General features: G+C 47.7%; 1 protein-coding gene across 9 annotated transcripts in view; it reads left to right on the top strand.

The window, feature by feature from the left end:
- Positions 1 to 12,407, top strand: part of NFATC2 (nuclear factor of activated T cells 2) — a 157,379-nt gene that overhangs the window by 57,355 nt on the left and 87,617 nt on the right. For all 9 annotated transcript variants that reach the window (XM_077335632.1, XM_077335635.1, XM_077335633.1 and 6 more), the window contains exons 4-5: positions 334 to 536; positions 2,400 to 2,572. In XM_077335632.1, coding sequence (XP_077191747.1) covers positions 334 to 536; positions 2,400 to 2,572 — 376 coding nt within the window. The remainder of the gene's footprint in view (positions 1 to 333; positions 537 to 2,399; positions 2,573 to 12,407) is intronic.

Raw genomic sequence — 12,407 nt, 5'->3', positions numbered from 1 at the left:
GGAAGAAAGAAAAGCTGAACCTAGAGGTATGCAGACAAGCTAAGATTCACAAACCTTGTTGGCTCTCTGTATTACACCACTTATAGATTCCTGTATGCTGTATGTTAATCGACTGCCCACCTTCTGCCTATATGTAATGGTTGAGGAGATTCTGGTTCATTGTATTGGAATAAGTGTTCCTGCACAGGAAAGCTTGTACCTTGAATAAAACTTTATTGGTCTTAAAGGTGGCACTAGACCCAGACATTGTTCTAACGCTGCTCATGTTTGTCAGTTGTATTTGAAGTTGAGATGCTGATGAAGGTGAAGTAACAGGCTTTGCTCTCTCGGCAGCTTCATGGTTACATGGATAGCAAACCCCTGGGCCTCCAGATCTTCATCGGGACAGCTGATGAGCGGATCCTCAAACCTCACGCTTTTTACCAAGTTCACCGCATCACGGGGAAGACTGTCACCACCACCAGCTATGAGAAAATCGTTGGCAACACCAAAGTCCTGGAAATCCCACTGGAGCCGAAAAACAGCATGAAAGCAACGTAAGGATGCTTGTAGGACAAGACTCTTGTTTGGAAGGTTGAGGAGAGGGAAACCAGACTCTTATAGATGAGAACCTTTGGTCTTTTTTCCCCCCAAAAAAGGTGCCGGTCCCAGTCTACTGCTTTGAAAGGTCAGATAGTGGTTAGAAGAAGAAGAGCTGGTTTTTATACCCTGCTTTTCACTACATGAAGGAGTCTCAAAGCGGCTTACAATTGCCTTTTCTTCCTCTCCTCAGAACAGATACGCTGTCAGGTAGGTCAGGATGAGAGAGCCTTGACAGGATTGCTCTGTGAGAACAGAGCCATTCGGACTGTGATCACCCAGCTGGCAGCATGTGGAGGAGCGGGGAATCAAACCCAGCTCTCCAGATTAGAAGTCCACACTCCTAACCACTATACACAAGGACAGGGGTCCACCACAGGGCGACTGCAGACACTGTTCCTGGTGGCCAGCAAATATTTCTGGAAAGTGGGCACGGCCTTGTGGGGCTTTTGCTCAGCAGGGTTTCTGATTAGACATTGGAAATCTGATTGGCTATGAAGATATTTAAAAAGAATGCTTCGGCTGTGCTGCCACAGCACGAAGGACCTCCAGTGTGTAACTGAAACTAAGCTGAGGCAGTCTTTTAGTGCATGGTTCCACCTCATCTGTAGGCAGCCATTTTGTGGGGTCCCCCAACACACTGTGTCAGAATTCCAAATGTGCCCACAGTCTCAGAAAATTTGGGAACATTTGCACTAGGACAGGGGTAGTCAAACTGCGGCCCTCCAGATGTCCATGGACTACAATTCCCAGGAGCCCCTGCCAGCGAATGCTGGCAGGGGCTCCTGGGAATTGTTGTCCATGGACATCTGGAGGGCTGCAGTTTGACTACTCCTGCACTAGGATCTTGATCAACTTCGTCTCTGGACACGTAACTCGACATTTCTGTTTGGAGGGAGTTGGAAAAATCCAACTCTACCTGATCCGGAGAAGTGGCAGAATCACTTCTCTCCAGTCAAGAAGTATGCTGAGAAGGAAACGAGGCCAAGACAGTGAGCTGGGAGAAAAGCAGCAGGTATCCTTCCCTGTGGGAGGGGAATAGCGGGCCTCACAGAATCACCTATCATTTTATTATGGCACACAAGCTGTTCTCGTACAGCACTCAGCTTGAGAACTGCTGTGTTAGCAGGTGTTTAAATGGTACTCAGAACTGCGTTTAGCAGTGGTCCCCAACCTTTTTATCACCGGGGACCACTCAACGCTTGACAATTTTACTGAGGCCCGTGGGGGGTGGTAGTTTACTCCTCTACTCTCAACCACTGCCCTAACGCTCTCTGATCACTATTGTAAGGTTTAAACATCCCTTCAAAATAAGATACAGACACGCCGCAACAATGAACATAAGGAACATTTTTATTTTCATGGAAATTTAAACTCATGACAATGACAAATCAATGGGAACCCTGAGCTTGTTTCTCTGCAATGAGACAGTCCCATTTGGGAGTGATGGGAGACAATGACACCTGAAGTGTGTTGTAAAGGGCCGGGGGGGGGGGGTGAAGTAAAGGGCCGGGGGGGGGAGAAGGCGTCCTTCGCGGCCCACCTCCAATTAGTCGACGGACCACATGTGGTCCGCGGCCCACAGGTTGGGGATCGCTAGTCTAAAGGATGTGCCTCAAGAAACAGGTCTACAGAAATGAAACTGGTGTTCTAATCAAAGGGGCAAAAATGGACCCGTCATTTATCTATTTATTTAGGCTTGTATTTGTAGGCTGCTCCTGTTGCACCAGGCACCTTGTCAGCGATTTAGACTTTCCTGCCTCAAGAATGCACCTTGAAGCAGGGCCTGTTCAAATGGAGATTTCTGTTTGTATCGACAGTATCGACTGTGCCGGGATCCTCAAGCTACGCAATGCAGACATTGAACTCCGGAAAGGGGAGACGGATATCGGTCGGAAGAACACCCGAGTGCGGCTGGTCTTCCGTGTGCACATCCCCGAATCCAGCGGCAGGATCGTCTCTCTGCAAGTGGCCTCGAACCCCATTGAATGCTGTAAGTCACATTTCTGCTTTAAACGTCATGGTTTTGGAATTGGGGTCAAGGGCCGAGCCTGGGTTCAGATCCTCTCCCAGACTTGAAGTTCGCAGGTAGGCCTTAGGACATGGTGTGTGGCTTTTCTGCCTCTCTTAAGTCACAGGGTGGTTGTGAGGTTGAAAATGGATGAGAGACCAGCAGTCTACACTGCAGGAGAAGAACGGGAAGTGAAAAAAGAACTGGCACAAGTCAAGCTGAGCGGCCCCTGCGGAGCTATAAACCAACACTATGGGGACACTCTGCTCAGTGGGGCTGACAGTGGGCATTAGCTCTTTCATTGCTTGGCCCCCCTAACTGGAAGCAGTGCTGGGGAGATAATTCGGGAGCTGACAGAAGCTGCCGTGGCTGACAAGGGTTCTGGGCCAAGTGGAGGCTCAAACAGAGTTCCTGGGGCTTGGCTCTTCTTTAGGGTTGCCCACCACACACACAAATACACCATGGGAACAGGGTCCCCTGATGCCAGGCCCCACTTCTCTGCTGCTGATCAGCCGTCTTACAGGTGGCACTTATTCCCCCCAAAACGGAGGCACAACCAATGTTTTAGCAACATGTCTACGTGATTTCATTGTGACTCAGATATAACAAAGGCAAGTCAGGGATGTTGGGGTGACACTCTGGTTTTCAGGTAAAATCTCTATGGTAGAGGCTAATTCTACCATAGAGTTTTTGCCCAGAAACCAGTGTGCCTATGTCCCTTCCAGGTCATGCTGGAAGTCATGTATTCATGTCGCTGAAATGGGGGATGGAACATCCTGCTCCCGGTAAACTCACCCCCCACCCCCTTCCAGCTGCCGGAATGAGCCTGGCAACCTTATTCTTCTTACTCATAGCCACCAGCAGCCCACTGGGAAATGTCCCTGTAGGTTAAATGCCCAGTCCACCCTCGTGTGCTACGTGGAGTTGTTTGGTGGAAGGATAGGATAATGACATAGTTAATCAGCAGTATTCTTCATGTGTCTGTCAAGTCTGTAAAGCTGCAGCCAACTTATGGCAACCATGTAGGGTTTTCAAGGCCAAAGATGGACACAGATGGGTTGCCTTTGCCCGCCTCTGCAATAGCATCTATACGTTAATTCGAAATGAACTCCTTAAAGCCGAAAACTCAAAAGGCTTCTTGTAAACAGAAAGTTGCTTTGAAATGCACGAACGCTTTTACTCATCGGAGTACTGAAATGGTGATGGTTCTTCCAGAACAGACAGAAAGCTGAAATGTAGTCATAAAGTTCACTTTGACTGCTGAAGTCTGAATAGGAGATGTTCTCATGCCGTTCTCTGGAGGCATTGAATTCGTTGCATTTGAACCAAGTTTCTAAGGCTTTTTCCTGCCTTCTCCTCCCCCAGGCTGCCTTCTGTCCCCCCCCCCCCCAATTCTGGAATTCGTCAGGTGTACAGCATAGGTTGCACGGGAAGCAGTAGGGCTGTAGCAAGAAAAGAGAAACCTGGCAAAAAAATGCTTCTCTGCTCCTATGTGAATTCAACAAAAGTTTATGTGAGTGATTTGGGGAAGATTTCTGCCCATTCCCCCTTTGGGAAGCAGTCCAGCCTCCCCGTATCCTAAACAAGTCCTGAGGGTCCCCTACATCTCAGGGAAAGAAGGGGTGTGCAGGGTACTGCTGGAGGAAAGGGAACATAGCAAAAACCTCTCGTATGAACCTACAATGTTCCAGAAGGGCCTGAATCAAACCCACGATGTCCAGGCATCACTCCAAGAGACAGCTGGAGAGGCCACATATGAGATAGAATGGCCGAGGTTGGGAGTTCCCCGCCATGCGCTTGAATAAACTTTGTGGTCGTAGAAAGGGGATTTCCATGGTGTTTATCTGTGAGGCAGAATGCAAACTGCAGCCAGCCAGCAGATCTCGGCGCGAGAAAGGTTTCTTGGCCCACTCAGCTAGGTGAAGCCGATCTGATGCAGGATGGTTAAATCCGCCATGAAGCGTCCTCAGCATTTTGCAGGATCGGACCTGTAGAAGGGCCTCTATCCTGGCACATCCAGGGAGTCTTAGTCATTTTTGGAGGGGTTGCATATTTGGCGGTTTATTATTTTTAAAAAAATCATTTGCTCATCTTGTCTGGTTAGTAACTTGAGCTTTTTCAGTGGTTTGGGGATTTCAGGCTCATAGCAGACCATTTTCACTTCTTTTTTGCATGACTCATATAAGGGTACAGGAATTCTGCCGTTACAATAAACAGCCAGAGAAGAGACACTCGAGAAAGCCCCCCCCCCTCTTTTTGCGGCTTTTGATTTTGGAGCATCTTTCTTGCTTAATGTGCATCTGCATGGGAAATTATGCCTACTACTATGAAGAATAAAACCAGACATTTAAAGCTAATTGCTTATTTGGGGTAGGCCTGCCTGGTCAAAGAAGATCTGCTCTGGAGAGGCATTTTAACATAATGGCCATCCACATCATTGGTCTCCAACAACAGGCATGCAAAGGTATGCTACCTTTCTCCACAGAAGCCCCATTTAACTATCCTGAAAAGTAACCATTGTTAGATCTGGTCCTCCGTAAAGGTGTCGAATCCCTTGTTGTTTGTTAATTGTATGAACCAGTGACCAATGCAGAAACATGGCAGTGAATTCCGCAAGAGTGATGCAGTTCCAAAAATTGTGATGTGTCATGTAAATAAACAGCCCCTCCTAGTTTCCACACCACTGGATGGTCACTTGATGCTTCTAGATGGCAACCTGGCTCAGATCCTCTAATGCAGCCTTTCTCAACTTTTTTACCATTGAGAAACCCCTGAAACATTCTTCAGGCTTCGAGAAACCTCAGAAGTGGCACAATCATGCAGAATACGGTTGGGAAGCATAGCTGTGGGCACGCCCACCCAGGGCCCCTCCCCTTCCCACCCCCCTCCAGGCCCATCATTGGCCATTTTGGGAGGGGTGGTGGTGGTGGAGTTGACAATGACCATATATAGTCATCTCACTCGATAAATATTTTAACAAAATTTTAAAAATATATTAAAAATGTATTACCTTCCACCCATTCAGGAAACCCTTCCAGGGCCAAAAAATTAATTACTTCCCACGCATTCAAGAAACCCTTCCAGAGCCGTCAAGAAACCTCGTGATTTCATGAAACCCAGATTGAGAAAGCCTGCTCTAATGAAAGGGGTGTATGTAATTTCCATCAATTCTGCCTTTTTCTGCAAAGTCTCATTTTGCCTCATGCCCTTCCCAATTGTTCCTGTCCCCCAGGGCAGGGGGAGTCAACCCGTGGTCCTCCAGATGTTCATGGACTACAATTCCCATGAGCCCCTGCCAGCAAATGCTGGCAGGAGCTCATGGGAATTGTAGTCCATGCACATCTGGAGGACCACGGGTTGACTCCCCCTGCCCTGGGGGACAGTGGGCTAGGAGGAGACAGGAAAATTCTCCCCTACTTGTAGGTCCCAAAATGCCTTCTGTTGATGGATGCAACCTGCAGAATGGACAGTCTGACTTTCATTAGGTCAATTTCAGCCTCATGGAATCCACTCATGCAGCCTCTACTGTCCATTGGCCAGTTTAAAGTATCTCATGCTAGGGAGAGCCCCCTCCATTGCCATCTTGTCTGGAAATCATTGACGAAGAGTCGCCTTTTTGCTCAAGCTAACAGTCGTAGCTCCACCTGATCAAAACTGGCTCTTCTCTTTGATTCTATCACTCAGCTTTCCCAGTGGATGTTTTTAATAACCCCCTTTCTCCTCTGCAGTTGGATTTGGCGTGTGGGGGTGGCTGTACCAGCCTGCAGCCTCCTACACCAACCGTTTTGCGATTGCATCTCTTACCCTGTGTCCAAATTCCAGAGGTGCCCGCAGGCTCAAACAGCTTGGGGATCCCTGGGCTAGACAGACATTTGTTCGTTTCGTTTGTATTTCCTGCATTTTGCAAGAGGCTGGGTTTTGCCGGCCACTTTTCTAACCGAGGACCCGACATCATCAATCCTGAAATTAGGCGTCTTCGAAAGGGAGGGGGGATGGTCCATAGCCAATAATGTGCTTTCCTCTTCTGCTTCTGCAGCCATTAGTTCTTTCTGGCAACAAACCCTCTCTGTCTTGTACAGGAATAGTTTATGACATCCCTTAGGGGAAACAAACATCTTGAAATAGTGAGATGGAGTGAGCTTAGTCTTGCTCCTGTCAGCTGTTGCTCCTTTGAGATGGGAATTGCTAGCAACAGAAGTCCCTGAGAGTTCACCTGAGACTTCCTGTTGATGGGCAGCTGCAGGCAAGTAAGCACCAACTTGGGGAGTGAGGTCATTTCTTGCAGCGTGTGCATGGCAGGCTACAGCCATTGGTAGCTCAAAAGGTAATGACGTGAGTTTGGAATCATTCCCTGAACATGCAGAAAAACACTGAACAACTAACTAGACCCGTCTCCAGGGACACCTTGTTATCTAGGCATGCAGGTAAACAGGTGGCTGAGTGAAGCTAGTCTGGCGGCAGGTAGAATTGCATTAAAGTACCAGAGAAATCTCAGTTCAAACAATACAGTGCTTTGTTCCCAAAAGCACACACCGGAGAGCCCCGTATTTATTGCTTTTTTATCCTGTTATTTGTCCAAGGAGCATGAATCATGGCTGTGTTGTGTAGTGGGTAGAGCATCAGACTAGGAACTGGGAAACCCAGGTATAGAATCATAGAATCATAGAGTTGGAAGGGGCCATACAGGCCATCTAGTCCAACCCCCTGCTCAACGCAGGATTAGCCCTAAGCATCCTAAAGCATCCAAGAGAAGTGTGTATCCAACCTTTGCTTGAAGACTGCCAGTGAGGGGGAGCTCACCACCTCCTTAGGCAGCCTATTCCACTGCTGAACTACTCTGACTGTGAAAATTTTTTTCCTGCTATCTAGCCTAAATAATTGTACTTGAAGTTTAAATCCATTACTGCGTGTCCTCTCCTCTGCAGCCAACAGAAACAGCATCCTGCCCTCCTCCAAGTGACAATCTTTCAAATACTTAAAGAGGGCTATCATGTCCCCTCTCAACCTCCTTTTCTCTAGGCTGAACATTCCCAAGTCCCTCAACCTATCTTCATAGGGCTTGGTCCCTTGGCCCCAGATCATCTTCGTCGCTCTCCTCTGCACCCTTTCAATTTTATCTACGTCCTTCTTGAAGTGAGGCCTCCAGAACTGCACACAGTACTCCAGGTGTGGTCTGACCAGTGCCGCATACAATGGGACTATATATTTCCCATTCTTCGATGAAAACCCAGAGACCAGAAGGGTAGTGGAGTAACAATTGCAGTGGTCAAGGTAGTTCAGTTTTCTGTAAGCATCTTTGCTTGCTACCGTTAAAAACCTTATGTAAGAGCTCTGCTGTGCTTAAATGATGCAGAATTTCACTTGGTGCTGGATAAGATTTGCCCGAGTCGTGCTTCTGCAGAGCTTGGTTCAGGAAGCAGACCTCTTACTGTGCTATGGTCTATTTATGATGCTTCAGAAATAAAATAGACATTTTTTGTTACTGACTCTTGAAACATTATTATGGGTTAGAATTGAAAGGGGGTTATGCTGCAAGTTCTCATTGAGCCCAGAGCCATGGTGCTCAGGTTTCATCCTTGGGATAGTTGATTGACATTGTGGCATGCAGAATGCTGAGTAAGATGGATACTTCCTCTGAAGCGCAACCTCACACTTTTTTGCAATTTTGAGTCACAAACTTCTGAGAGCAGGCGATGTGCAGTGGTTAAGAACGGCAGACTGGAGAAATAGGTTTGATTGTATACTTCATAGAACCATAGAGTTGGAAGGGGCCATGCTGGCCATCTAGCCCAACTTCTTGACATGAAGCCTGCCGGGTGACCTTGGGCCAGTCACAGTTCTCTCTGAACTCTCTCAGACCCACCTACCTCAGCTGGTATCTGTTGTGGGGAGAGGAAGGGAAGCTGGTTGTAAGCCACTTTGAGACTCCTTCGAGTAGGAAAAAGTAGGGCCTAAAAACCAGCTCTTCTTATTGTGTCGTCTCTGTGCAAATCAGTCTCTTGGATGTCCTCTTTTCCATTCCTTTCTCTCAAGCTGCAGAGGTTCCTGAAACAAATGCAGTGGAGGTACCTGATAGCCACAGTTCCCTTTCGTTTCTCTTCTGCTGTGGGCCAGGTTGTAATTTTTGGCACCGGAGGATCTGTAACATCTTGATTTGTGGTGGCTCGATACATTAAAGACAGTAAAAAAAATTATATATGAAGAGCCTCTTGTGGCGCAGAGTGGTAAGGCAGCAGAAATGCAGTCTGAAGCTCTGACCATGAGGCTGGGAGTTCGATCCCAGCAGCCGGCTCAAGGTTGACTCAGCCTTCCATCCTTCTGAGGTTGGTAAAATGAGTACCCAGCTTGCTTGGGGGTAAACGGTAATGTCTGGGGAAGGCACTGGCAAACCACCCCGTATTGAGTCTGCCATGAAAACGCTAGAGGGCATCATCCCAAGGGTCAGACATGACTCGGTGCTTGCACAGGGGATACCTTTACCTTTATATATATATATATATGTGTAACACCCCCCCCCTCCCGGGGCCATTAACAAGGCTGACCCGCTGTTTCGAGGCAAAAGTGAGTGTTTCCTTTCACGGTTGGCTTTCCTGCATTATGTCAGTGGCTGTTGCCATTGAAAGTAAACACCCCGACTGGATAAATCAACAGTATTCTGTTTAGACAGCGCTCATAAACTACAGTAGCTGTAGGCTGGCTTTATGAAGTGCCTGCCCCCGAGGGGAAGAAAAGGAATAGTGTGAAATAACTGCTTGCGATACACTTTTCCTGAGCCTTCAAGAGAGGGCGAATTTACTGGGGATTAATACATGGGGCAAAAGAAAAACAAATTAAACCCAGTGGGCCGATTCAGCTGTTTGCACGTGCCTTTATGGCTGAGAACACTGAAGAGACAATCTTTCCTGTACGCCTTGGTTTTCTTTTGTTCCTTTTTACTCTTTTGGTGGGTGGGGCGTCGGGGAATTAGGAAGGTAAACCTTATTGACGATAGTGTTTTCAGGCTGTGAGGAACTATATTCAAACCCAAAACATGGACCAAAGAAGGCAATATTCCCTCACATAAAAATAAATTATTGCTTTTGGCCAGATTGATGTAGTGTTTTAGAGTGGCGGCTTCTAATCTAGACGGCTGGGTTTGATTCCGTGCTCCTCCACACGCAGACAGCTGGATGACCTTGGGCCAGTCACAGCCCTGATAGTGCTGTTCTGACCAAGCAGTCATCTCAGCCTCACCTCCCTCACAGGGTGTCTGTTGTGGGGAGAGGAAGGGAATGCGATTGTAAGCTCTTTTGAGACTCCTTTTGGTAGAGAAAAATGGGGTATAAAAACCAACTCCTCCTCCTCCTTTTTTTTCTTCCAACCTAAGAATGCAAGGATTTTTAAGGAACAAATATCTTTGTTCTTTGCTCTACAGCCTCCCTGTCCCCTCCCCCTAATGAAGGCAGTACGGGGAAAAAAAGGAGACTTCCACCAATCCCACACAGAGCTTGAGTTATCAGTGTGATATAGTGGTTAAGAGTGTTGGGCTAGTATCTGGGAGACCCGGGTTCGAATCCCCACTCATGTCATGGAAGCTCACTGAGTGACTTGAGTCACACTTTCTCAACCTAACCTACCTCACAGTGTTGTTGTGAGGATAGAATACAGAAGAGGTGAATGTCACAAGCTGCTTCGGGTCCCCATAATGGAGCAAGGCAGGGTATAAACTAATTACATAAATGAATAGGACTGCCTGCTACGTCTCATGCCTGTGCTGTAAGGTTCAGGCCTCAGCTCACTATAGTGATGGATAATGCCCACCTTGCTTGGGCCAGGATGAACCTGGGGAGGGAGCAGGTGCACAGGTCATTGATCCACCTGGACTTTTCCTTATGCTAATCTCACCCAACAGCTGGTCCCCCTGGGAACGTGTTGGTTGGGTGTGCCAAGATGGCGGTGAGGCCTGATGAAGTATTCCTATTGCTGACCAACTTCCCCTTGGCCAGTGAATTCTTTCCCCCAGCAACTCTCCCTCCTGTGACAAAACAACATTGACAAAGGTGTGTCATCTCATTGCGGTCTAGAACTCCTCCTTCTGCCAACCCTCTTTCCAGAAAGGAATTTTCAGGAGTTGGTTCAATGCTCTCCATTCCAGAATTCCCCGAAGCTTCATTGTCCAACTTTGCTGAAGCATTTGTTCTGGAGCTGAAGTTCTGCCCTTCTGCTAGCAGGACCTCTGCCCAAATATATAGGCCCCAGTTGTCCTCCGTGGGTGTTCTTGAGGGCCATTTCAGTTGGATTCCCACAAACTCTATCCTGCTGTTTAAGCATGTGAGCTGTTTCCTTTGGCCAGCGTTCTTTTAGATCCTGACATGGCCACAGATAAAAGAGAAGTTTTAACGCAGTTAGCGGTTGAAGCACTGTTTGTTTGTCTGGGACTTACCAACAACCGGCTTGAATGATGGATTCAGAGCATCTTGGGGCTCTTCGGGAGGTGGTGAAAGAGACTGTGATTGACAGAAGAGGGTATCCGGTGCAAAAAAAAAAACATCTGGGGAAAGTGGGCAGATAGATAGCTAACCGAAGAGGGATCCCCCACAGGGTCACAACATAGACGGATTCAAAGAAAATTAAGGAAGTCAGGCAGAAAAGGTTCCCCTCTGCAGCCATGCAGATAGGCATAGAGAGCTCTGTAGCAAAGATCTGGTGAAGGAAGCCATGGGCATCTTTTGCTTAGACATGCAGGAACCATATCATAGTTCCCCCACGGGGCGTCTAAAACAGGAACTTTCCCTCAAAAGGGAAAGTGTGCTGCAATTGGAACATTGTTTACCTTGGCAACAGAATGGGATGTGGTGGGGGGAGAGGTGCAGAATTACACAAATCACACCCCCGACACACACACTTGCTTGGGATGGCTTGCTTTATCCACCAAAGAGGTCATACAAGAGTTTTGGAGTGACTTCTGCCAATTTCTGCACGGGATGTGGATCCCTCTGCTGCATCCCTCTTTGTTCTAAAGGGTCTTCACTGGAGACTCTCCAGACCTTCAGAACAAGGCTGACAACTCCAGTATAGAAAAGTCCTGAAGATTTGGGGATGGAGCTTGTGAAGGGATGTTGAGTCAAGGATGCTGATACCATAGAGCAGGGGTAGTCAAACTGCGGCTCTCCAGATGTCCACGGACTACAATTCCCATGAGCCCCTGCCAGCAATGCTGGCAGGAGCTCATGGGAATTGTAGTCCATGGACATCTGGAGAGCCGCAGTTTGACTACCCCTGCCATAGAGTCTACCCTCCAAATAGCCGTTTTCTCCAGGAAAACTGAATTGCAGCTAATGAGCTATAATTCTGGGAGCTCTCCTGACCTCACCTGGAGATTGACAAATTTCCTTTAGAAGCATCTTTGCCAGAAGGAAAAGGGAGAGGCGAAACGGAAGGGAATTGCCCATTCCATGGACTGCTTCAATAAGTTTCAACCAATATAGAAGAGGAAGAAGAGTTGGTTCTTATATGCCGCTTTTCTCTACCCGAAGGAGTCTCAAAGTGGCTTCCAATCGCCTTCCCTTTCCTCTCCCCACAACAGACACCCTGTGAGGGGAGTGAGGCTAAGAGAGCCCTGATATCACTGCTCGGTCAGAACAGTTTTCTCAGTGCTGTGGCAAGCCCAAGGTCACCCAGCTGGTTGCATGTGGGGGAGTGCAGATTCAAACCCAGCTCTTTTAAAAAATATGCAGAATTTGCTGCAACAACAAAGAGGCATCTGATATCTTCTATCATGCACAATTTTGGAAATGTTGCCTTTGATCATGGATCCCAGCAAATACCACCAAGCACA

This window comes from Paroedura picta, chromosome 4 (genome assembly GCF_049243985.1).
Source record: "Paroedura picta isolate Pp20150507F chromosome 4, Ppicta_v3.0, whole genome shotgun sequence".
Taxonomy (NCBI): domain Eukaryota; kingdom Metazoa; phylum Chordata; class Lepidosauria; order Squamata; family Gekkonidae; genus Paroedura; species Paroedura picta.
The sequence above is the reverse complement of the archived record's forward strand: the minus strand, read 5'-3'. Positions and strand labels throughout refer to the sequence as shown.